General features: G+C 48.6%; 1 protein-coding gene across 1 annotated transcript in view; it reads right to left on the reverse strand.

Moving 5' to 3' along the window:
• Positions 1–4,563: 4,563 nt before the first annotated feature.
• Tfcp2l1 (transcription factor CP2 like 1) overlaps positions 4,564–24,323 on the reverse strand; it is a 58,743-nt gene continuing 38,983 nt past the window's right edge. The window contains exons 9-15 of the mRNA XM_087906603.1: positions 22,139–22,187; positions 21,965–22,058; positions 21,259–21,349; positions 18,766–18,869; positions 18,081–18,223; positions 13,890–13,941; positions 4,564–12,216 (exon numbers count right to left, since the gene is read on the reverse strand). Coding sequence (XP_087762729.1) covers positions 12,170–12,216; positions 13,890–13,941; positions 18,081–18,223; positions 18,766–18,869; positions 21,259–21,349; positions 21,965–22,058; positions 22,139–22,187 — 580 coding nt within the window. The 3' untranslated portion in view covers positions 4,564–12,169. The remainder of the gene's footprint in view (positions 12,217–13,889; positions 13,942–18,080; positions 18,224–18,765; positions 18,870–21,258; positions 21,350–21,964; positions 22,059–22,138; positions 22,188–24,323) is intronic.

Consider the following 24,323-nt stretch of genomic DNA (forward strand, 5'->3'; position numbering starts at 1 on the left):
GGGAGGCTCAGAGAATTCCCGTGTTGGTGAGCTTGTCCATGTACCAAAAGGTGCCACGCCATCCTCCCAGGGTGTGAAGCTCCTGGACTTTACACTCAGCTGATACATTTCAGGGGCCTTTTCATGTGGCAACTGTGTCCTTTATCACATTAGTCTTATTATTTTAATATAGAACAAGCAGAGGCAGGTGATGGCTAAAGGTGTCAGCTGTCAAGTCTGATGCCTTGAGTTCAGTCCCTGGGATGATAAGATGGAGGGTGAGAGCTGATTCCTGCAAGTTATCCTCTCTCTCTCTCTCTCTCTCTCTCTCTCTCTCTCTCTCTCACATACACACAGACAGATACACACACACACATATACGCACAGACACACATATACATGCATACATACACACAGACACATATATACACACTGACAGACACACAATCACACACAGACACACACATAAACTCACAGACACACAATACACAGACACACATATACATGCATACATACACACAGACACACACAGAGACACACACAGACACACACACAGACGCATACATACACACAGACACACACACATACATACACACACACTGTAACAAAGCAAAAATGCTTTAAATAAAAAGAATGAACAAATCACTGACTAGTGATCTTAGTTTATGAGGCAACAGAGAAGTATTGAACTTGAAGAGAGGGCATGAGACCCTCTGGTTCACAGCATTGTGGGTAATCCGGAGCCTCATTTGTGCTTGGCATCTGGAGTCCGGCAGCCCTTACCTTGTCTTCCCTCTTTGGTACACTAACTCAGGTCTCACAGCGAGTGGGAAAAGCTTCCAGGCTCTAGTGTCCCCGGACAAAGAACTTGACCAGAGATGGTTAGACATAGAAATAGAATGGAGATAGGCTATTAAGAAAAGGAAAGCGGGCTAGTGAGCTGGGAGGAAGGCAGACACTGCAGAGTGCTGGTCCAGGAGCCAGAGAAAGATGCTTGCTGTCAAGTTTGAAGACCTGCGTTTGATTCCCGGAAGGAGACAACTGCCACCGCAAGTTTTCCTCCAACTTTCTCATACATAAGGTAGCATGTGTGTGCGTATACCCACACAGCAAACAAACAAACAAGGGTCCTTAAAGAAAGTGTGCTGGGTCAAGAGACCCAAGACCTTCCTGTGGTCACTTACATAGCACCCACAACTTCCACGTTTGCATATTGCACGCCTTTCTCCCATGTGCTTGCTGTATGAAGCCCAGCTGGGGAAGAGCTTCCTGTGTTTTCCTACTAACTGGCCTCATGTTATCTCAATGACACTCTTCCGGGCTCTACTCTCCTGCCACATGAACTGAGGATTCGTAGGACACTCAGTTGGTGTCCAGAGGGTTCTGGTCAGTGCCAGAAGGCAAGCATTGGGTATGGTATAGATTAAAACAGGGTCCAGGCTGAGGATGTAGCTCAGCTGGTATGCCTAGCATGCACATGGCCCTGGGTCCGACCCCAGTATCACATAAACTGGGTTTCGCATGCATTCCTGTAATCACAGCCCTCAAGAAGTGGAGGAGGAGGAACAGAAGTTCAAGATCAATCTCAACTGCAAATGAAGTTCAAGGCCAGCCCGGGCTACAAGGAGAATGTGGCTCAACCTGCAGACTTTATGGTGTGGGGACCTGAGCTCTTTGCCTCCTTTCAGTGGGTCTCAGTTTCCCCAGTAGCAGCAGCAGTCACAGAGATTAGACCAGCAGCTCTGAGCAGTTTTCCTAATGAGGGGTTGGAAGGGTATGTCTGCATGCTACCAGCTTCCACAACACGCCTCTGCAGGTCCGCAGTCAGTCTGAATTCCCACCGCAGTGAAACAGCTGTGCCACACAGGAGCCTGGTGCCCTTCTTCCTCAGCTCTGCCTGACCGTGGGCCTCTGTGTGTCCAGCCCTGGCCACCCCACACTGCCCTCCTGTTTTGTATACAAACATTGCCCCTCCTTGGGGCTTTGGAAACTGCATGCTCACTTTGTCTTTTCAATAGCAACACACTTTTTTCTTAAAGGTGACAGTGAGTGTTTGAGTTCGCCACACAAGTAGGGGCCTTGGAAAATTCTGGAAGTAGGAGACAGCCTCCCTCTCTCAGTTCATGTCTCCAGCAGCTAGCTACTGTAGCGTCTGGTACTCCACATTGTGGGATCAAGAGAACTACCGGATGAAAAGGAGAATGAATTATGAAAGAGCCCCTAAAGAGCATCCTGTTCACAGGTCATCTTTTCTTGTCTTCCGTCTCCCCACCCCCTTTCTTCCAAGCTAAGGCTCTTCAGCTCCAATAGCCTCTCCGCCCCACTGCTTTTAATGAAGCAGAATTGCAACTTATTATTTTAATTTTTTTGTTGTTCTTGTTGTTAGAGCCAGGGTTTCACTATATAGCATTGGCTGACCTGAAATTCGCTATACAGATAAGGATCTATCACCAAGATCTGCCTGCCTCTGTCTCCTAAGAGCTGGGATTAAAAGTGTGTACCACCACACCTGGCTTACTATAGATTTTAAGTAAGAAGGGTGGCATAGAAGAGGGGCTCTCAGAAATAAAGGACACACCTCAGAGTATCGGTCTGGGCTCCCCAAGGAAGAGTTACCTTGGTTTTGTTGTCATTGCTCGAACAGGGTCACAGGTAACCCAGGTTGGCCTTGAACTCTCTATGTAGCTGAGAATGAGCATGAATGGCTGATGCTGTAGCCTTTATCTCAAGTTCTGGGATTACAGGCATGTATTATCATGTCCAGTTCATGCAGTGCTGAGGATCAGGGCTTTGAACATGCTAGGCAAGCATTCTACCAACGGGACCACATGCCCAGCCTCAGCCTCCTTTTGCACAGAAGGGCTGACTATGGTGTCTAAACAGAGGTGTCATGGACCTCAGTACCAGACTCAGAATGCAGCCATGCAGAACTGGTGTATGCAGCATTGGCATTGTTCTTGTTAAGTTTTCGTCCTTCCTTTCTTCACCCTCATATGTGTATATGTGTGGGTATAGACACATGTTCATGTGTGCACGTGTGTGTGTGTACACTTGTAAAGGCCAGACATCAGACCTGGGAGTCCTATTCTATCATTATTTGCTTATTTGTTGATGTTGTTGCTGCTTTTGAGAAAGGGTGTCTCTATGTAGCCCCTGCTGTCCTGGATCCCCTAGTTACGTAAACTAGCCTGGCTCAAACTCAGAGATCCTCCTGCCTCTGGCTTCCTATCTCAAGTGCTGGGGTTAAAGGCATATGCCACCACATACAGATTCCCTAACTTATTGAAAGTCTCTCTCAGTGAACTTGGCTCACTGAATACACTTGCCAGCACCCTAGGGACCTACCTACCTGCTGGGATTACAAGAGTGAGATACGACCTCTGGCTTTGTTTTTAAATGAGGTTCTCATGTTCAAATGGCAAACACTTTATTGCTGAGCCCCAGCCCTAGAATTTGTCCAGTCCTAAAAATTAAGTTTTCTATAGGATAACCATAGTCATATTGGGAACTCCAGGTCAAAAGTGTCAGAGTTAAATAATTTATCCTCATACATTGGTCTGAAGCAGAAATTTGCAGTCCTCATTTAAAAATTCATAATTTGAATAAAGCAGGAGGGTTAAGATTTAAAGAGACCAGAGGACATATGTCATGGTGTCTAAACCAGGCCTTCTCATGCTAGCTCGGCAAGCTTCACATCTCTCTGGGAGCATAAGAGCCACATGTGGCAGGGACAGAGGGGCAGCCCAGGCACCAATGGGGGCATCAGCACGGTCAACTGTAGGTCTAGGACACCAAGGAGGTTAATAGGAGAGTGGAGCGCTGGGGCCAAACCTTGGACACCAGAGGCCTGTGGGGTTCTTAGAAGTGGCTCTGCAGGGACCCCAGATGGGTGTCACTTTGTTTTGAGATAGCATCTCATTTAACCAAGCCTGGCCTCAGCCTTGATACAGAGCTAAGGATGACCTTGAACTTCTGACCCTCCTGCCTCCACCCTCACTGTTGAGATTGCTGGTGTTCAGTAGTGTCAGAAGTTTAAGGCTATCCTTACTATACAGAGAGTTCAAGTTTGAAACCTTAAGCAGTACAGGTAGGACGGTACAATGGTTTCTATTTCTGGCTACAAAATGAAACAGAATACCACACGACCTGACACACACCTCTGGATTTTTCTGGATTTGTACCCAAAAGAATTAAAAGCAGGAACGCCCATATGCAGAACAGTGCCATTCACTATACCCAAGGGTCCATTGAGGGCGGACAGACACATACATGGTCCAACCACACAATGGAGTATCAGTTTTAAAGATGGAGGCGATCCTAATACATCTATACAAGACACATACTGGATTTCACTGAGATGAAGCCCCTAGTTTACAGAGTCAGGCATGCAGCAGGTGGTAGCTGCTAAGGGGTGGGGAGCTAGTGTTTAAGGGCTACTGACTTCCAGTTCTAAAGGACACTAAGGGTGGAGCACAGGGGAGGCATGGCTGTACCCAATGCTACTGTGTCTCCAATATTCCACAATACTGAATTCATTTGCCACAGTTCAGCAAACAAAGTAACTTGAGACCCCAGCCCCAGCAGTTTAGTACAAATGGTTTTATTTGCATTCTACGCAGCACAGAGACCACATACAGATTTCTCATTTACAAGTGCAAAATATGCTTTATTTCAGGTACAAAAACAACATGGCATTATGACAACTTGGGTTTCCATGGCCACCTCCCCATGACCTGTTTCACACGTTTGACGGACCTAGACCACTCCCCAAAATCCCCCACCACCATTAGAAAATAATCACTCCATCTGAAGGAAGAAGGTATGCCTCAGGAGAGAATCACTTAAAGCATGGACAGGAAAGAACACAGCAAATAACCAAGACTTCTACCCAGCAGAAGATGGGTCAGTGAATGAGACAGCCCCCTTTGCTTGTTTTTAGTACTGTAGCCCCATAAAGCTCTCCCCAGTAGTACTACCAGCCCAGGGACAAAGCCTCAGGACACCTAACAGACAGGGCCTGGATGGGACCTGGCCTGGATGACAGACACTCATCCTGGCCTAGCCCATTGCAGGCTGTTCATTCCAGATCAAACTCTAAGATCAGGGTGGGTTTGGATCTTGAGCTACTGATGCATAATGTGTTTTTATCTTGGGGATGGGACTTACATCTAAATTACAAAACCCATTCGTGTTTCTGCATATGCTGTACACATGGCCCAAGGGTAATTCTGTTTATAGTGGATCCATGTTTTGAATGTGACCTGTCCCATGAGTCCTGGCATCGGAATTGTAGAGTTGGGAAACAGGATGCTCAAACTGCTGGAGTGTAAGGACCCGGGTCTGTCCTGACTTTTCAATGGTTTCCTCATTGGGCAAGCTCAGGTTTGTCTAAGTGGAGCACAGGAGGGGGGGTTCTGAGTGCCTGTGAAGGGCTGCAGAAGACACACAGCCGTCAGGCAGTGGGAGTGCACCCGCAGGCAGAGGCAGGCGGAAAAAAACAAGGAAAAAAAGAAAACAACAGAGCATCACTGGAGAACACACACTGTCCTGCAAGAACAGACCTAGAAGAAATCCGGGTCCAAGGGAGGCAGGAAGGTGCCCAGGCACTCACAACCCTGCAGAGAGGGACCAGCACACTGCCTGCCCGCTCCAGGACAGGCTCTAGTGAGCAGCTCAGACCAGCGCCACCCCTTACAGCTCGTGACTGACTACCGCACAAAAAGTCCTTCTTCTACCCAGCCCTGGCCAGGGAACCATGACACAGGCTGAGCAGGGCTCCAGGTAGCCGGGGGCATTTGAGGAAGAGACCTCTGTACTCCCATGGAGGGGTTGGGCAGAGTCCGTGGAAGCTAAGTGAGGTTCAGAACTTTCCAGAACGAGACACAGAATGAGACACAGAAGACAAGGAGCATTCTAGACTTCTCTGAATATACCGTCTACTTGTAAGTTTATACAAAATGCATTTGTTATTTAAGACAGTCCTTAACACCTGAGACTGTCTTTAAATAATCCAAGAGAGAGGCCGGGTGTGAAGCTTAGTAGCAGGGTGTTTGCTTTGCATGCTTGAGACTCTCTGGGTTCTGGGTTCTGGGTTCAATCTCAGGAGCTAGGAACTAGCTCAGTGTTAGAACACTGCCTCAAGTGTGAGACCCTGGGTTCTAGGTTTGCTACCTATCACTGCAAAACAAAACATTACAAATATAAAGGAGGGGTTAGGGAGTAAATATTTCAGTATTTAAAGGACAAGAGGTAAAATTATGTTGGCACAAGAAAAAACAAAATTCTATTTTTTAAAATAGCCCAGACTGGCCTCAAACCAATCACAGTACTTGTATTTCCCCAGTCCCAGCATCACCACTAGATCAGCATTCCAGGTTTGCAACACTACACCCAGCTCTCCACAGATGTATGCTGCTGGGGATAGAACCCAGGCCTCACAGTTGGAAAGTACTCTTGCCATGAGCCACACCCCAGTCCTGCATGATTTAACATAAGCAATTCCAACAACAGTAAGTTAGTATAATAGACTGACTTGTGAATATGAAGAAGGGTGGGGGTGCTACCTGGAAGGAAAGGAGCAGAGATCCCATCACTCTAGCCCTTCTGATGGTGCAGGCCAGGGTCTGTCAGTGCTTAACCATGGGTTTACAGAAATGTCTGGCTGGCGGGGACTGCAGCAGGATCTTCTATTAAGACTGGTAGGATTTGGGGAGCTCATAAATGGAACTGGCCTTGACAGGGAACCAGGATACTTCCCAAGATCTTACTGGTTCTCGGGCCCAGTGGCCCTGTCTTTAAGGGATAAAGAGAAGGGAAGTGAAGGAGAAAAAAGGTAAGAACTTTCCATACTGGCCAAGTAGACTAGCTTGGATGACAGCAGCACCCGTGTTCAGAGGTGCACGCGCTCTTGTAGCTGCAGTCAGTGGGGAAGACCTGGGGCTGGGCGAGCAGTCACACCACTGGTGCTACTGTACACGCCCAGGACAAGCCAAGGTCACCTGCCTACTGCCTGACATTGATGAATGGGAAATAATGCTAAGGCCTTGACCCCACTCAGATTCACCTACTGTTTCCAGGTTCTGAGGTCTCCAAGTCAGTGCTTCTTAGTTCATTTGGGGGGCAGAGCTGGGGTTCAAGCCCAGGGACAAACACTCTACCAAGGGGATATACTATTCACCTTGTATAAAGGGAGACAGTCACTCCTGATGCAGCCTGGGACCCTTGACTTTTGGTCCCGTCCCTCCAGTGTTCCTAGGACAGTGCCCACATTCAATTCCCAATGCCCCCACCAACCTCAACTTTCCACTGACAACAGCTAAAGAGCCTTTCTATTTCTTCCACTAACATGTTAATGATTTTCAGAACTTCAGTCACTTGGGCCAGCCCCTGAAGCAACGCTGGACTTAGGAACTAGTGACAGGCTTGTGGGTTCCTGCTTTTTCCCCGGTAAGGATCTCTAAGTTAATAGCTCTGCTCAGGGGCTCCAGGCAGACTGGGTAAGAGGTCACTAGGACAACACCTGACTTTTTTCTAGACCCCCACAATGATTAATCTTATCAACTTGATGGGATTTGGTATCACCATGGAAACAGACCTCTGGGTATGTCTGTGAGGGGTTTTCATTTTTATCCTTTTAATTTACTAAGCAAGAGCAAGAAAAACTATGCAGTCCTGTGTTTGGGAGAAATCAGAAGCCAGGCATCCAGAGTGCGAAGAGGCAATCTCCCCTGGGAAAACCATCTTCTTGGTCATGGTAAGTGTGTGAGGTGTCTTCTGGATTAGCTAACTGAGGTAGAAAGACCCACCCTGAAGTTCTCTGGGCTGGCGCTCCTGCTGCATACCTTCCCTGCCAGGATGGGTTGCATGCTCGACTGTGAGCCAGAACAAGCCCTTCCTGCTTTACTCTGCTTTGTGTCAGACATTTTGTCACAACAGTGAGAAAAATAACTAACACAGAGCCTAAGACAAGACTTAGAACTTCCCAACCATCTGCCCTTTCTATGGCGTGCTATTTTGTTTTGCTCTCCATTTAGACCTGATTTGGAACTCAGAAAGAAAGGTATCAACACCCCCATTTCTTAGAGTTAAAATTTAGTCTCTGTTCACGTGGCACACGTAGAACATGCAGAACTATCACCTGGGTACAGTGGTCACAGATACCTCAATGGGCTGAAGGTCAGAGGCCCAAAATCTACTTCTGTTCCTTCCAGTGTCTCACAGTGACTTAGTTACCTCTTCACGCAAATGTGGAAACATGGAAATGACTGGCTGTGACCTTCCTCTAGAAGTAGGAAGGGTTGGTCGTGCACCAGGAAAGGTGGGCAGAACAGGAGTGTCACCCAGCCCCGCTGACAAGGACAGAGAGAACACAGGGTAGTGAGGTGACTATAAGAGCAGGAGCCCCAGACGCAGACAAGAAGGAGGAAGGAAGAGAATAGCAGCAGAGACTGCACCATCCCAGAGAGATCCAGGAAGACAGCAGCAGCTACACCATCCCAGAGAGATCCAGGAAGACAGCAGCAGAGACTACACCATCCCAGAGAGATCCAGGAAGACAGCAGCAGCTACACCATCCCAGAGAGATCCAGGAAGGCAGCAGCAGAGACTACACCATCCCAGAGAGATCCAGGAAGGCAGCAGCAGAGACTACACCATCCCAGAGAGATCCAGGAAGACAGCAGCAGAGACTACACCATCCCAGAGAGATCCAGGAAGAGAGCAGCAGAGACTACACCATCCCAGAGAGATCCAGGAAGACAGCAGCAGAGACTACACCATCCCAGAGAGATCCAGGAAGCAGAGGCCTTCAGCAAAAGCACTGGGCAACGGGAAAGTCCAGGCCTTTCAGTAACTAGGGATAAAAAAGCAGATGCTCGCAAGCAAAAGAATGGAACTGAACCCCTCCCCAAGACACACACACACGACATAGATGTAAAAACCAATTTAAACTGAAACAGAGAACATACTAACAACTAAAACTTCAAAAATTCTTAGAAGAAAACAGACATTGATTTTCCTGAGTTTGCATTTGGTCATGGTTTCTTAGCATCCACATCAAAAGCACAATAGACATAGGTAAACTCGGTCATCACAACCTAAAATAATAATTGTTTCTGAGGCAGGGTCTCACTATGTAGACTGAGCTGGCCTTGAGCTTGGGAGCCTCAGCTTTCTGAATATTGGGAGTGCTGGTGCATACCACCAAGTCCAACCAAGTTACAAGCTTGTACACCTCAAGGAACATCATTAAGATGGTGAAGACAACCTTCAGAATGGAGAAAATCTGATAAAGAACTTCACCTAGAATTTCCCCCAAATTTTGACAATTCAATGAAAACACAGCACATTTTAAAAATGGGCAAAGGACCTGAACAGACATTTCCTCAACGACATAATGACCAATCCACACGTGAAGATCGGTTGGACATCATTAGCCATCCGAGAAATACAAGACACATGCAGGATACTGCAGATCTACTCAGTGAAAGTGGCTTAGTTGGGAGAGCACCTGCCTAGCAAGCACAAAGCCCTGGATCCCATCCAGTGCTGAATAAATTAGGTGCAGAGGCAGGAGGGTCACACCTTCTATTACCCTCTCCTGCCTGGTGACTTTGAGGCCAGACTGAACTCTACACGAAAGGGAAGGAGGGAGAGGGAGCACGGAGGCAGAGAAACTCAAACCATCCATTGCTGGTGGGAAGGCAAACAGGTGCAGTTATGTGGGAAACACAGGGCAACTCCTCAAGAAGAGGAACTAAGTACTTTTCCTAACATCTCAACAAAGCTATCAGCCCTACCCACACACTCCCAAAAGATAGAGAGCCCAGCCTCACTGTAAGAATAGTTCCTCTCCCTATAAAACAATGTTTGCCAAAAACCTGACGACCTTTGAGCCTAGAAGTGTATCCCACAAGAGCTCTGGTGGTCAGAGGGCTCACCATGCTTTGGGGAACGAGAATTAGGAAGGAGTCCTCAGTCCACAGCTACCAGTCCTCAGATGCCCCGTAGTTAAGAAAGGTGACTTACATGAGAGAAATGCAACTCAAAACAGCTCTGAGATTCCATCTTACACCTGTAAGAATGGCCAAGATCAAATACACTGATGACAACTTATGCTGGAGAGGGTGTGGGGTGAAGGGAACACTCCTGCATTGCTGGTGGGAGTACAAGCTGGTGCAACCCCTTTGGGTATCAGTGTGGCAATTTCTCAGAAAATTAGGAAACAACCTTCCTCAAGACCCAGCACTACCACTTTTGGGCATATACCCAAAGGATGTTCAATCATGCAACAAGGACATGTGCTCAACTATGTTCATAGCAGCTTTGTTTGTCATAGCCAGAACCTGGAAACAACCTAAATGCCCCTTGACCGAAGAACGGATAAGGAAAATGCGGTACATGTACACAATGGAGTACTACACAGAAGAAAAGAATGACATTTTGAATTTTTGCAGGCAAATGGATGGAGCTAGAAAACATCATATTGAGTGAGGTAACCCAGACCCAGAAAGACAATTATCATATGTACTCACTCACAGGTGGTTTTTAAACATAAAGCAAAGAAAACCAGCCTACAAACCACAATCCCAGAGAACTTAGACAACAATGAGGACACTAAGAGAGACTTACATAGATCTAATCTACATGGGAAGTAGAAAGTAGAAAAAGACAAGATCTCCTGAGTAAATTGGGAGCATGGGGACCATGGGAGAGGGTAGATGGGGAGAGGAGTGGAAGGGAGGGGGCAGAGAAAAATATAGAGCTCAATAAAAATCAATAATTTTTTTTAAAAAAAAGGTGACTTAAGCATAGCAACAAGACAGTACCCTAAATAGACACCTATAATTGGGAAAAGACGCTCTTATGTTAGAATAATGCAGAGAAGACGCCTCCCCTAGGAGATCTGACCAACCAAGGCTGTCTCAAGGGAATTCCACAAGCCTTTAATCCCAACACTCGCCTTTAATTCCTGCACTGGGAAGCAGAGGCAGGCGTTCAAGGCCAGCCTGGTCTACAAGAGCTAGTTCCACTAGGACTGTTAAATAGAGAAAGCCTGTCTTGAAAATCAAAAAAAAAAAAAAGGAATTCCACAAATCCCTCCTGCTGCAGTACTGGGATGGTACCCATTATTGCATACTTGCTAGGCAAGGGGTCTACTGAGCTTACTCCAAGCCAGAGTTCTAAACTGATGGTCAAGGTCACTGGATCCAAGGCAATCCACACCTCTTTGGTACTCTACACTGTAGCAGCCCAAGAGGAATCATTGTTTTTATCTTGCTTTGCTGGTGAGCAAATTCTGTGCTATCTCCTCTCGCATTCTGAGAGAGGTCACATGGGGCAGAATGTGTGGTTTGAATGAGAAACACGTCCTATAGGCTCGTGTATTTGAACATGTGGTCCCAGCTGGGGGTGTTGTCTGAGGACATATGACACTGAGGGCTTGTAACATTGTACTACTTCCTGTTCACACACAATTCTCTCTCCCCTCTGCATCCTTTGCGTATGGAATCTATGACTTTAACACTCTAAGAGCCCAAAGAAGCCCTGGCTGCATTTAGTTGCCTTTGTCAGGGTTTCTTATTATAGCAACAGAAAATGAAGTGAACACAGTGCCCACGAGAGGTCACACAGGTGCACTGTGGAATCTACCAAGTCAAGGCAGAGACGTGCGCAGGCCGCTAGGCTTGACTGGAGCAAATCCTTAGAAACAAGGCAACCGAGAAAGAGGTGGAAGGCACGAAATAAATAGCCCCAGTCCTAGTAATTCATCCAAGAACAGGAGAGAGGTCACCACCAGGGTCACCTGGGAGGGACGTCAGTAGGAGAGCTGTGCAAGGTGTCCCTGGTTGGCAGAGCTAGCCATGAAGGCAGTGGCCCAAGAAGAAGGTGCAGAACAGGGGAGGCATAAGGTAGTCGGGAGGGACCAACTGAGGAGCTGCCATCTACAGGGTCAGGGTGTCAGAGCTGTATGTCCCCACGGTCTGCCTGGGATACAACAAGGAACTGTTAGAAAGCTGAAAGCCAAGAGAAGGGAGAGGGCAGCCGCTGGCTTTCTGCATGGCAGACTTGGTGTCCACGGCTGTCATTAGCTTTCCTGGTCTGGGCTCCTTAGGTCAAACAGCAGCTGACAATGGTGTGACTTCTACAGCCAGGGGTCCATGGGGTGGGGACAGGTGCAGGTCGCGGCTGCTCAGAGTCCACACTTCAGGATGATGTGGTAGCCGTCATCACTCTCTGCTGCAAGAGAAACACTGGGCGTGGGCGTGTGTCACAGGAAGACAGGGTGCAGTGGAACCTGGGTGTCCCAGAAGGCGTGAAAGCGTGTATTAAGACAGGAACAAAACCATGTTTATAGAAGCAGGGATTTCAACCAGACATTTGTCTTGTCTTACATAATTTGTGTGTGTGTGTGTGTGTGTGTGTGTGTGTACACCTGTGAAGAAGTCAAAGGACAGATCAGGTGTCATTCCTTAGGAGTTATCTATCTTGTGTTTGGAGATAAGGTCTGTCATTGGTCTAGAGCTCACTCACCAAGTAAGCTGGGCTGGCAGGCCAGTGAGACCCAGGGATCCACCTGGCTGCCACACCAGCGCTAGGATTGGTTACAAGCATGCACCACTAATGGCCAGTTTTTTAAAAACAAACATGGATTCTGGAGACTGAACTTGATCTTCATACTTGCATAGCAAGCACTACATCAACTGAGTGATCTTCACAGGAACTCTGGTGTTTACAATGAGCCTTCTCACCATGACCCTAGGCCCAAGGAGGCACAGGCAAACTATGACTTTCGACAGTGCTATGGCTCAGGCTCAGAGGCCTGTAAGATCCACTGTCTGTGCTATATTCAGGATAGGGCTGATGTTGGGACCAGTTTCGTCTCCAGCCTATAGCACTAGTGAATGACAGTAGGACCTTGAAGGGGTGGAGCCTAGTGGGAGAAAGTGACCTCAAAGAAGACATTGGGTCTTAGTTCTTCCTCCTTAAGCAGAGCAGTTCACACAGCAGTTCACCAACCTCACACACTGCCTTGCCATGGGTCCAAATGTGACAGGGTCAATTGACCATGGGCTAAAACCTCCAAAACTGAGCCCAGACAAACTTGTCTTCATTGTTTGTTATCTTGGGCATGTCCACAGTATCAGACGGCTAACTGACATAGCCTAGATTCACAGAATGGGGCAGGAAGCGGTAGCAGCATCGTCTGGGATCCCGTCTCTTGTTCTTTATTTTCTTTAAGACTTGTTTCAGGTTTAATTATGCATGTGTATGTGTATATGTGCAAATGAACTGCCTGCAGAGGTCAGAGGCTTTGGTCCTATGAAGCTGGAGTAAAAAGTGGGTGTGACCCACCAGACATGGGTGCAGGCAGCCAGACCTGGATTTCCCGCAACAGCAATGTATGCTCTATCCACTGAGCCAGCCCGTGGTCCCCAGCCTTCTGTTCTGATGAAGCCCACCCAATTCTCCCAGCTCTAAGAAGAGTCACAGCTTGTCTTTCTCTGCCATGTAAAAATAAACACAACTCCTGGTATGTCGGCTCACTCTCAGCAGAGGACAGGCGTCCTGACACTATCTCAAGATATCTGGCTCCGATGGACTCTCCAAGCCCCTGATTCACTCTGCTTGCCATTGGAGTCCTTGCTTGGGCTCCCAGAGACCATCTATGAAAGCTCCAGCACCATGGCCACGAAGAACAAATGCCCAGGCCTCCCTGGAGATGCCTCTCATCCTGTCATGGCCAGGACTAAGTATGAGAAAGCTTGGGCTTTTCTTGTTCCCAGAGGCTGCTCCAAGTTCAGCATCTTGTGGAGAGACCCTGCCCAGGCAGATGTCACCTGCCACCCACCATCCTCTGACAACAGGGAGCACAGACCACACTTCTATCAGGAAAGCAGGGAGGGGCTTACCTTTCAATGTGCTGAGCATAAAGCAAGACTCATCTTGGAAATTCTGAACCATCTGAAAGGCAAAAGAGAGACATGCTCTTCTCAATGGTGTCTTCACAGCACTGCAAGCCTGGAGGGACTGCAGAGGCAGCCCAGTCAGTGCTGTGTGAGCAGGAGGGCGGCAGAGCAACACCAGGCTCCTCCGACCTCCGCATGCCCACGGGCACAAGACAAGTTAGTAAAAGATAGAGCATTTATTTATTTGCTGGGTCATCTACTCTCTGTACTGGACTAAAGGAAGTTTTTATGTTACAACAAAAATTGATTTTTAAAAACTAAGCATAGAAACAGGCATGGTGAACTAGACAAACCCCTCCACATGTGCACCCAAGACACGCTGAAGAATATTGAGAGAAACACTATGATGAATAAAGCTCATCCCATCCCTGGCACTGCCAGTGGCAGGAGTGGAAATCAAGTGGGATAGAAGCAATTGTGGCACTCAGAGGTAGAGTGAGCCTCAGCTACACACAGCAGCATTCATGAATCAAAAGCATACGGTAAGAGTGGAAAAAATGGGGGAATGCCCTGGAGGAAAGCATGGCTACTCCACACCCAGAAGTTTTAAAGTAGGCGGAAGAAAGCAGCCTACTGGCCTGAGGACATGGGCGGTTGGTAGCACGCTTGCTTTGCAGGGGTTTGATCCCTAGAACCCAGGCTGAAAACCCAAATAAAACAGGCATGATGCCGTGGGCTTGTAACTCTGGGCTGGGCAAATGGAGACAAGAGGATTGCTCAGGTTCCCTGAGCAGCCATCACAGTCTACTTGGCCAGCTCTAGGACATGAAGAGATCCTGTCTCCAAGGCCATGATGGGTGGTGCCCAAAGAACAGCAGCCAAGACCATCCTCCCAGTTAGGAGGAAAGAAGAAACGACTGCTATACAATACACATGAACAGGCAAAGGTCAAAGACGATCCAAGCCTACAGAGGGGTTTATAGCCGTCATAGTCTAGTAAACCGGCTACTAGGACTTGGATACTTATAAAAGTGTGTAAGTCAGGGCCAGTGAGGTGGGTCAGCGGGTGAAAGCACCTGCTGTGTGAGCCTGAAGACCTGAGACCTGAGTTTGAGTCACAGAACCCATAGAGGAAGGAGAAACCACTCACACATACTATCCTATGATAGCCACACACACACCACAGCATACAAATACCTGCATGCACACACATTTAAAAACAAGATTAGATTTTATGAAATCTTTGCATGTGTATGCTGCATTTCCCAATATATACTTCAGAAATAGGTAAAATATAGACATATACATAAACATGCACGCCAAACCCAACAGGGTAGCAAAGCCCCTTTCAATTAAAACAAACAAACAACCCACTTTTTATTGCCTGCTCTGGACTACTGCCTCAAATCCTACAAATGCACCCACCTGTCGACCCTGCCCCTCCCTACAGAGCCTAATGGTGCGTGAAGAACATTTATTCTATACCTCAGCCTGCTCCAGCTCGGACTCTTGGCCGCCCAGCCACTTGGGCATGAAAAAACCAGGGCCCACAAGGGCTTAATCAGTAACTCCCTTGTTTAATTGAGTGCCCTTGCACCCCAGGGGCTGGCTCCTTGCTGGCCAGGCTGCCTCCAGCGCTCTGGGTAATTCTGAGCTGAAGGTTTCCAAATTGATTCGGGTTGAGTAGGAAGGAGACTTGGGGGAATGAGAATGGCCTACTTAGCCAAGGTGGCGTTTGAGGTCTGTTCTCTGCTTCACTTGCTTAACTGCCTGTTGTTGAGGGCACAGGGCAAGTGGGGGAGGGACTTCCTCAGGGACTTGGGAAGTTGCAAAGGCATTTACACTCAATGTTTTTTCTTCTCAAAATGAAATCTTCAGGGGCCTGTGGATGTGGCTCCATTGCTAGAGTGCGTGCTTAGCTAGCAAGTACAAAGACCTGGGTTCTGTCTCCAGGGCTACAGAAACCAGGTGTGATACAGTAAGGGATGTAATCCCAACACTCCACTATCCCAGCACTAGGGAGGTGGAGGTGGGAAAACCAGAAAGTCAGTTATCCTTCACACCAAGTCCCAGGCCAGCCTAGGCTACAGGTCCTGTCTGAGGCACAAGTGGCACATCTTCTACTCCACTGAGCGGTCTGCCACTCCAGGGCCTTCCACCCGCCTCACTCATTTCAGTCAGCTCTAGAGGCAGGAACTTCTGGTTCCATTTTCGTTTTCTGTGAAATGGAAGCAAAAAGTAGCTGCTTTCAGCTAGACTTGGTGACACGTGGCTGCAGTTTCAGGGCCCACAGGCAGTGGCAGGAAGACTGCAGCGCGATGGAGGCTAGCCCTGTCTACACAGTGAGTGCTGGGCTGGTCAGGGCTCTACACTCAAGTCCTGCCACAGAACAAAGAAGTGCAACTCCATTAAGCTGGGCCTGTGACACAATTCTGTGACCCTGGTCCTGGGGAAGCAGAGGCAAGCAGAGCCCTGCCACAAGGTCAAGGCGAGCCTGGTCTACATCACAAGTTTCATAAGGAGACTTTGCCACTAAACAAAAGCAAAACCAAACCAAACTACAGCTCCCATTCTTCAAGAGGCTGGCTCTCTTACTTGTCCAGTCCTCCAACAGCTGCTTCATCTGGGTTTCCATCAGATCTCCACCCCACTTCAGCTGTCACATCCGTGGGCAACCTCTCAGTGTCTCTGTGCCTCAGTTTCAAATGTGTGACATGGGATCCTAGTGGGGACTTCAGTGTATGTACACATGCACACGCGCGCACACACACACACCACCACCACCAGCAGCAGCAGCAGCAGCAGCAGGGCACAGCAGCATTGGCTGGTTTGGATCTGCAGTGTCTCCCAGAGGCCTCAGTGTTGAATGCTTGGTCTTGGCCTCTGGAGCTCCTGGGCTAAGAGGTGGAGCCGAGTAAATAAGGCTTAGTGTTGAATGAGAGATGGGAACCTGTGCCCCGCCCTCACCCATTTCTTCTTGGTCACAGTGAAAACGATTTGCTCAGTCACTCTCTTACCATGATGGGTTAATATCACCACCAGCCCCCAACAACAGGAAACTGTCAGACCAAAATCTCTCAAACTGTAGTCGTGTGTTTGTGTGTGTGTGTGTGTGTGTGTGTGTACACGGGTGTGTGCATGCGTGCACATACACCTTCTCTCCAGCACTGAGATTACACTGGGGTATATACCGTGTCCAGCTGTTGACATGGGTTTAGAAGATCGAATCCAGGTGCTCACACTTCAGATGAGCTCTTTACTGAGCCTTCCCCCAGACTGAACCTTTCTTCTTAGGTATGTGATCCCAGGTATTTGCCAACATGACCTGTGACTTCCTAGACCTTCTGCTAGCTACTATTTCCAGCTTCCTTCCATGGGATTGTGTTGAGCAAGAACAAGCCTATTGGGCCCTGGAGATGGCGGAGCTGATGGTGTTTGCCCACGTCCGATCTCTAGATAGCAGCAAGCCGTCCTCTCATCTCTGTGCAGAGGCAGTGGGGCACCCACTCACCCACCCGCCACCCCTCACAAAATAAAAAAATACATGTAATAAAATGTATTCATTATAGGGCTTGTTGCCAGTCCCTTTTAAGAGGGAGGGCAGGAGAAGGGTCCTTGACTCCTCACGCGAAGCTGATTCTTCCTACAGCTCCCTCCCAGGTTTATGTAGTTAGTTTGGAAGGGTAACTGAAAGAGAAACTCTGGGGTCACCTACACTCATGTTAAGCGAACCTAATAAATTAATCAGTCCTGGAATTGTTACTTTAGTCTGTGGTTGGTGCCCTATTTCAGGGGAGAAGATATTTGTTCATGTTTCCCCAGAAAAAGTCTCGCAACATGGATGTGGCAGCCCTTTAGACGCAGTCGCGGTCAGAACATGCCTTGTACTGCAGGCGGCTATTAGCAAGCCACAAGCATAGAAAACACTGACATACCCTGACCAATGGACTCTCTGGCGTTCTCATCCTGCCTACTGCTGCCATCCTATACTGCAGTTCCTTATGCTGTGGTGACCCCCAACCACAAAATTATTTCGCTGTCACTTCATAACTGTAATTTTGCTACTATCATGATCATAACTCTTGGAGGTAGCTGTTTGATAGAAGGGTTGTGACCCACAGGTTGAGAACCACTGCCAAAGCGTCGGCTACTATGTGGGGATCTGGGCTCCTCCTGAGGGCCAGGTCAGCTCACCTCATTGCTCACCACCACATGGATGCCGGTGGGGCCCTGCCGATAAACCCGGTGGATGTGCTGTGGGGGGATGCTGTACAGGCTGGCGATCTTCTCGATCAGTTCCAGGGTGGTCAGCTCTTCCAGGAAGATGGCATGGTACACTGGAGAGGAGGAGCAAGCACCTTCTTTAAGGGGTCATTAAATGAACAAGAACCTGTCCCATCATGAGAAGCTTCTGTGTGAGGATGGATTCTGCTGGAAGCCGAGGAGGTAAGCATAGCCTGGCTGTCTCTCAAGGGCACAGACCCAACCAGACCCCAGTACACCCAACTAGGGGTGGGAAGGACCTAGAGGAGCAATGGAATTCAGATGCGGTGCCTGGAGTACACGCAGCCTGCACCGTGGGAGGAGAGAGCACCATGTCACCTTCCCAGGGGTTACTCAGTGACAGAAGGATATTTAAAGACAATTATTAGTGTGTGCTGGGGAGCCAGCCAACTGAGCACCAGAATTCACTGCTCTCTGTTTCCTTGCCGTGGATGCCACGTGACCTGGCGCATCTGCCACATGGACTGTGCCCCCAGACTGTGAGTCATAACAGACTTCCTTCCTGAAGTTGCTGTTGCTTGGAGAAAAGTAACTAAAACACTGAGAGCAGAAACTGGCAGACTGAGGAGGCAGCTGCAGGCTCCACCCCACTCACCACACAGGCTAGTGTCCCCGCTGCCGTCCTGCTCTTGTGGCAGGGGTAGTCGGTTCTGCTCCATCTCCTGACAGACATAGATGGTCATCTTTGGCCTCACATTCCTGGCAAAAGAAGAGGAAATAATCCACAAATATGATAGGCTGCTGCTCTAGAATGTTCTGGAATGCTCTAGAGTGTTCTGGAACCTTGAGTAGAATTTGCAGTGTGGAAGGATTTAGGGAAAGCAGGTGTTAGGAGTGCAGAATGCTTCTCATGGTCTCCAGGGATAGAATTCAGCGCTGGTGGATGTTTGTGGCTTCACACAGGGTGTTCTGGAGGAAGGGGAGCAGTCTCTTTGCAACCTGTCATGTTGAGGCTTTTCTGTAAACCTGAATCTCAGAAGGTAGTATGGTAGTACAGGGTACAGCTTAGTGATGGAGCAGCCCTGGGTTTCATCCAACAAGGGGGAGAAGAAAAGAGACAGATCACTTGACATAGAAAGTTCCTCGCACAAGAGTGAGCTAGGCTCATCCCCATTCCACACATAGGGAAACTGAGGCTGGGGGGACTTTTTTTTTCATTGCACAGGGCCTAGGAGGCAGATCTATGGCTCATCCTCAACTGTGTTCCCTCACTCCACAACTGTACTGTCTCCAGCTGGCTATTTGGTTTGAACTTCAGGGCTCAGGAGCACTCAGCAACCCCAGCACATGTTGGCATACACAAGCTCTGGGTTCCAGTCTCAGCACCATAAAGAATAAGGAGCACAAACTCTCAATAAAGACTTAAAATTTGGTTTAACTGTGATGTGAACTCCAGTGTCACAGCACAGGGCCCCACATGGCCAGGCTTCTGGACTGGCACAGAACGTTTCATTTCCATGGCGGTGGAGAGTTCTATCAGACAGCATCACCTTGAAAATTGCACTGTGGTTTTTCAAGGCCATACCCCACCCCTGGGGAGTCTGCGCTCAGCCAAGACTCTGCAAGTGTCCAGACTCTGTGCTACTGACTAAAGGCCAAGATCCACAGGCTCTGGGTTCAATGGAGGAGAGGGAGGTTGTGATAGTTAATATTAATTGAGGGTCTAGAATCACGTAGGGGACAAACTTCTGTGAGGGAGGGAGTTTCTAGATTGTCGGACGTGAGGTGAGAAGCCCCACCATCAATGTAGGCAGCAGCATCTCATGAACCGGGTCTCCTACTCCACACAAAGAAGAAAGCAATTGAACCAGCAGCGTTCTTCTCTTCCTGTTTCCTGACTGAAAGACACAATGTGACCAGCCACCTCCAGCTACTGCAGCCATGACTTCCTTGATGAGCTGTACTGTGAGGAGCAGAGGAAGCCCTGAGTCAATGTGTTTTGATGCCACTAGCTGGCCATGCCAAGGACCCAAGCCTCAGACCCATGGGAAAACAGCAAAGCCTTGCCCTGGAGTGGGGCTCAGAGTCCATGTGAATACTGATAGTGAATTCGAAAAACATCCACCATGTGATGTGGGATTTCCCTCTGTATGCTGTGAATATCATTGGTTATAAAGGAACTGCTTTGAGCCTATAGCAGAGCAGGGTAGGGCGGAGCAGAGCTAGGCAGGGAGGACTGATCTGAAGGCAGAGAGAAAAGAAGGCGGGGGTCAAAGAGAAGCCAGATAGCCCCACTGGACACAGACTCCACAGCGTAAACCACAGCCTTGTAGCGAAACACAGATTAATAGAAATGGGTTAAACTAAGATGTAAGAGTTAGCCAATAAGAAGCTAGAGCTAATGGATCAAGCAGTGTTTTAAATACAGTTTCTGTGTGGTTATTTTGGTTCTGGGCAGCCGGGACAAACAACCAGCATCCTTCAACAAATACCGTGGCTCCTCCCCCTTGATGTTTATGGCTTGAAGACTGCTCCCCTTAGAGAGACTGTTCCCACTGAGGTTAGCTAAATCATCCTTCCTCAGCCGTACACCATAAAACCTCCTTCCTGTATGCACTAACCCTTGCTCAGCTGCATGCAATAACCCACCTGTGTTCAGCTCTAATAAACACACTGAGCCTTCCTCCATCAGGGAGCCCAGTTTTTCCAAGCCTGGATTTCCTGTATGTGTCTGTCCTTCCTCATTCCCTAGCGGCCCCAGTCTGGTCCGTCCCTTGAGCCGTACTGGATGTGGTACTGTACCTTCAGACCATGAGCCAAAATAAACCTTCCTTTTCATAAGCTGCCTTCGCCAGGCATTGTCATGGCAAAGAGAAAAGGACTAATACTGAGGTGTTTGTGAGTGAGGACCACGGCAGCCAGGTGTTGCGTGATCTCCACATGGCATCTCGTTCACTATCTATACTCCCAACACCTCCTCCAGCATTTAACCCCTCCATGCTGGGGTATGGAGGGACTCCTTCCATCAGCTAGCCCCACCAGCAGGCACACCTGCAGTTCAAAAGGCTGGGGTGGGGTTTCTTACTATACTATACACAGGCAGCCCAGTGGCTGGTCTTGGGCTGACTTCTCTAAAACCGGCACCTACCTGCCTTTGATGGCATTGAAGAGTCGAATCCCATCTGCAGGGCCACAAACCTGGACCAAATCATCTCTAGACATTTTCAGCAGGTCAGCACCTAAGTGGAGACATGCACCACCATTTACACGGCATACACCTGCAGATCCCACAGCAGGATTGGGGCATAGTAGGGCCACCAGCCCCACCCTCAGTGGGCACTAGGCATTCCACAGAGAAAATGGCATAAGGCTAAACAACCCCAGGAGGTCACAGCCATACAATGTCAGGGCCTGCATGACAGGTATGCACTGCCCTGATTGGCTAAGTGGGCCTGCGGTTTTTAATACTGCCAATGTGACAGGATCTCACAAGCCTCTGGGCAAGTTTGTGAGGAGTTGCTAGACTTGGTTAACAGAGGTGGGCAGATCCACCCTGAATGTGAGCAGCACCAACCGACGGTCTGGGCTTCTGGACTGAATAAAGAGAGGAAGAGAGCTGAGCTCCAGTGTCCATCTTGGTTTCTAGACTGCGGATGAAGACCTGTGAGCAGCTGCCTCACACTCTTGCTGCCTCAACTTCCCTGCCTTGAACTCTATCTTTGAACTGTGTAGAGCCAAAAATGTCATACCATAAGCCGTGAGAATGGGAATCCACATGGAGGGCTCTCCTGTGGACACAGCCACGGGCCCACAGGACCCAAAGCAAGCCTGGACCCTAACTCCACAATGCTCACCCGAGAAGCTGGCGAAGAGCCGGCAGAACTGTGAGAAGCGGTTGCGGTACAGCCACTGCTGGGCGTCCTGGATAGAGGCTGAGGGGAGCAGGTGCTGTGAGTGAGAGAGAGAAGGCTCAGCATGGCCACAGAGCCAGAGGGACCACCAGCGAGCCAACGCCCACGCACACTTACATCACTGCCCAGGGGTACGGGCTCCACTGGGTGCGTAGGTGAGCTGTTGCTGTAATGGAAAAGAGAAGGTAGATGAACATGCGAACTTCCAGGGCCATGAAGAAGATTCCAGAGCCTACCTACAAGGTGCCTACATTCCAGCAGGTGTGTGACTTGCTTTAAATTAAGTATTGGAAGACTGCCTGAATCAGACAAACTGACCTAACCTCTCAATGTCTCTTGAACTCACCTGTTACTGCATGGGAAGTTTAGATGACTACATTGTTCAAGCAACAGTAACTACCTGTGTAGTCTGCAGCAAAAACCAAAAGGGCTACCCTTGTGACAGTTCAGCTTAGTAGGATTTACAATCACCATGAAAACAAACCTCTGCACATGTCTGGGAGCAAGTTTCTACATCAAGCTAATTGAGGTGAGAAGACCCACTCTACACATCAGCATCCCATGGGCTGGGGTCCTGGGCTGAGAAGACCCACTCCACATCTGCATCCCATGGGCTGGGATCCTGTCTTAGAACTCTCTTACCTAAACAAAAGGGGGAGGTGCTGCGGGAGCTCCTTCCACTCCTTCAGCCAATAGCCACTGAGATACCAGCCCATTGGGGCGTGGTCTCTCTCTCTCTCTCTCTCTCTCTCTCTCTCTCTCTCTCTCTCTTTAAAAAAGCAGCAGCTGTTCTCCATTCTCTCTCTGGCTCCTAGACTCCTTTCCTGATCGCAGAGGGGCTGTTGTCTGGGAATGGTAATCTGTAAGTTTTTACCCTTTGAATAAATAACCATTCTATTAATCATAATTTCAAACTGGTGTGGGATTGTTTGTGACTTATGCCTTCATCTGGTGCGAGAGGTGAAGACCCACTCTACACATCAGCATCCCGTAGGCTGGGATCCTGAGATGGGAAGACCCACTCTACACACCAGCATCCCATGGGTTGGGTGGGGTACTGGGATGACTATAAGGGAGAAAGGGAGCTGAGCTCAGCATCCATCTCTGCATCCTGCATCCTAACTGAATGTAGTAAGACCAAATGCCTCACACTCTGGCTGCTGTGGCTGCTACAGTGATAGACTGTACCTCCTTGAATTGTGAGCTGAGATAAATCCTTTCTTAAGATACTTCTTGTCAAGAATTTTTGTCCCAGTGCAAGGAAATTTCTAAAATACCCAAGTTTTCTAGCCTAAGGAAAGGACAAGGTGACCAGGCCATACTCCTTACAGTAATTCTGCACCTAGGAAGCTGCAGTTGGACCAGAGTTATCAACTGAATCATAGCCAGAGGTTATGAGCCAGAGAATCATAGCACATTCAGGGGCACAGCCTGAATACACAGGTTGGTACCCACTTAGGAAGAAAATCATGGCCTGGGTTTTCCCAATAGGAAGGTACAGAAGTGCTCGCCATGCGAGCATACTCAAGTCCCAACAATCACATAAAAACTCGGGTGGCAGGGCATGCCTCTAATCCCAGTCCTGAAAAATGAGACAGAAGCTTCACTAGAGAGCGCTGGCCAGCCAGTCTCACCAAGTCAGTGAGCTGAAGACACCTGGCATCAACTTCTGGTTTCTACACGCACACCACACACATGCACTCACACACACACATATTTACGTGCACATACACATACAGTCCCCTTGCAGAGATGACCCTCATCCCAGTCATCAGCAGCCCTTCCACTATCTTTATCACAGGTCCATCGCTAGTGTTGAACCCTAACTCCCTTCTGCATCAGGGAAAGCAGGGCTTAGGAAAGTTAAGGAAGTTGCTCCCCAGAGGGTAGACATTAAAGAGCAGGTTTGTCTGAACTAAAGGGCCCTTTTTATTCTATACTCACGAGAAGACATTTCACAATAGTAAAACCAAGCTCACAGGCAGCCTTGCTTTTTCTTTTTCTTTTTTTATCATAACTCCTTTAGTTTGAGCTGGCCTTTAACTTGCTACATAACCTTAAACTGCTCGATCCTCTTCCACCTCCAGAATGCTGGAATCACTGGTGCCACCACATCAGGTGCTGAAGACCAAACCCAGCTTTTCCTCCACCAAATGAGCTCCAGCTCCGTCCCCAACACTGCTGAGCGGGGGCTCAGGGCACAAACCACACCAGCTAACAGCATCCAGGCTGGAATCTTCTCATTACCAGGACATTACTACAAAGCCATTGTAGCGATGTCAAGAGCCTCGGTCTGCATGCG

This window comes from Myodes glareolus, chromosome 5 (assembly GCF_982192425.1).
Source record: "Myodes glareolus chromosome 5, mMyoGla1.1, whole genome shotgun sequence".
NCBI lineage: Eukaryota > Metazoa > Chordata > Mammalia > Rodentia > Cricetidae > Myodes > Myodes glareolus.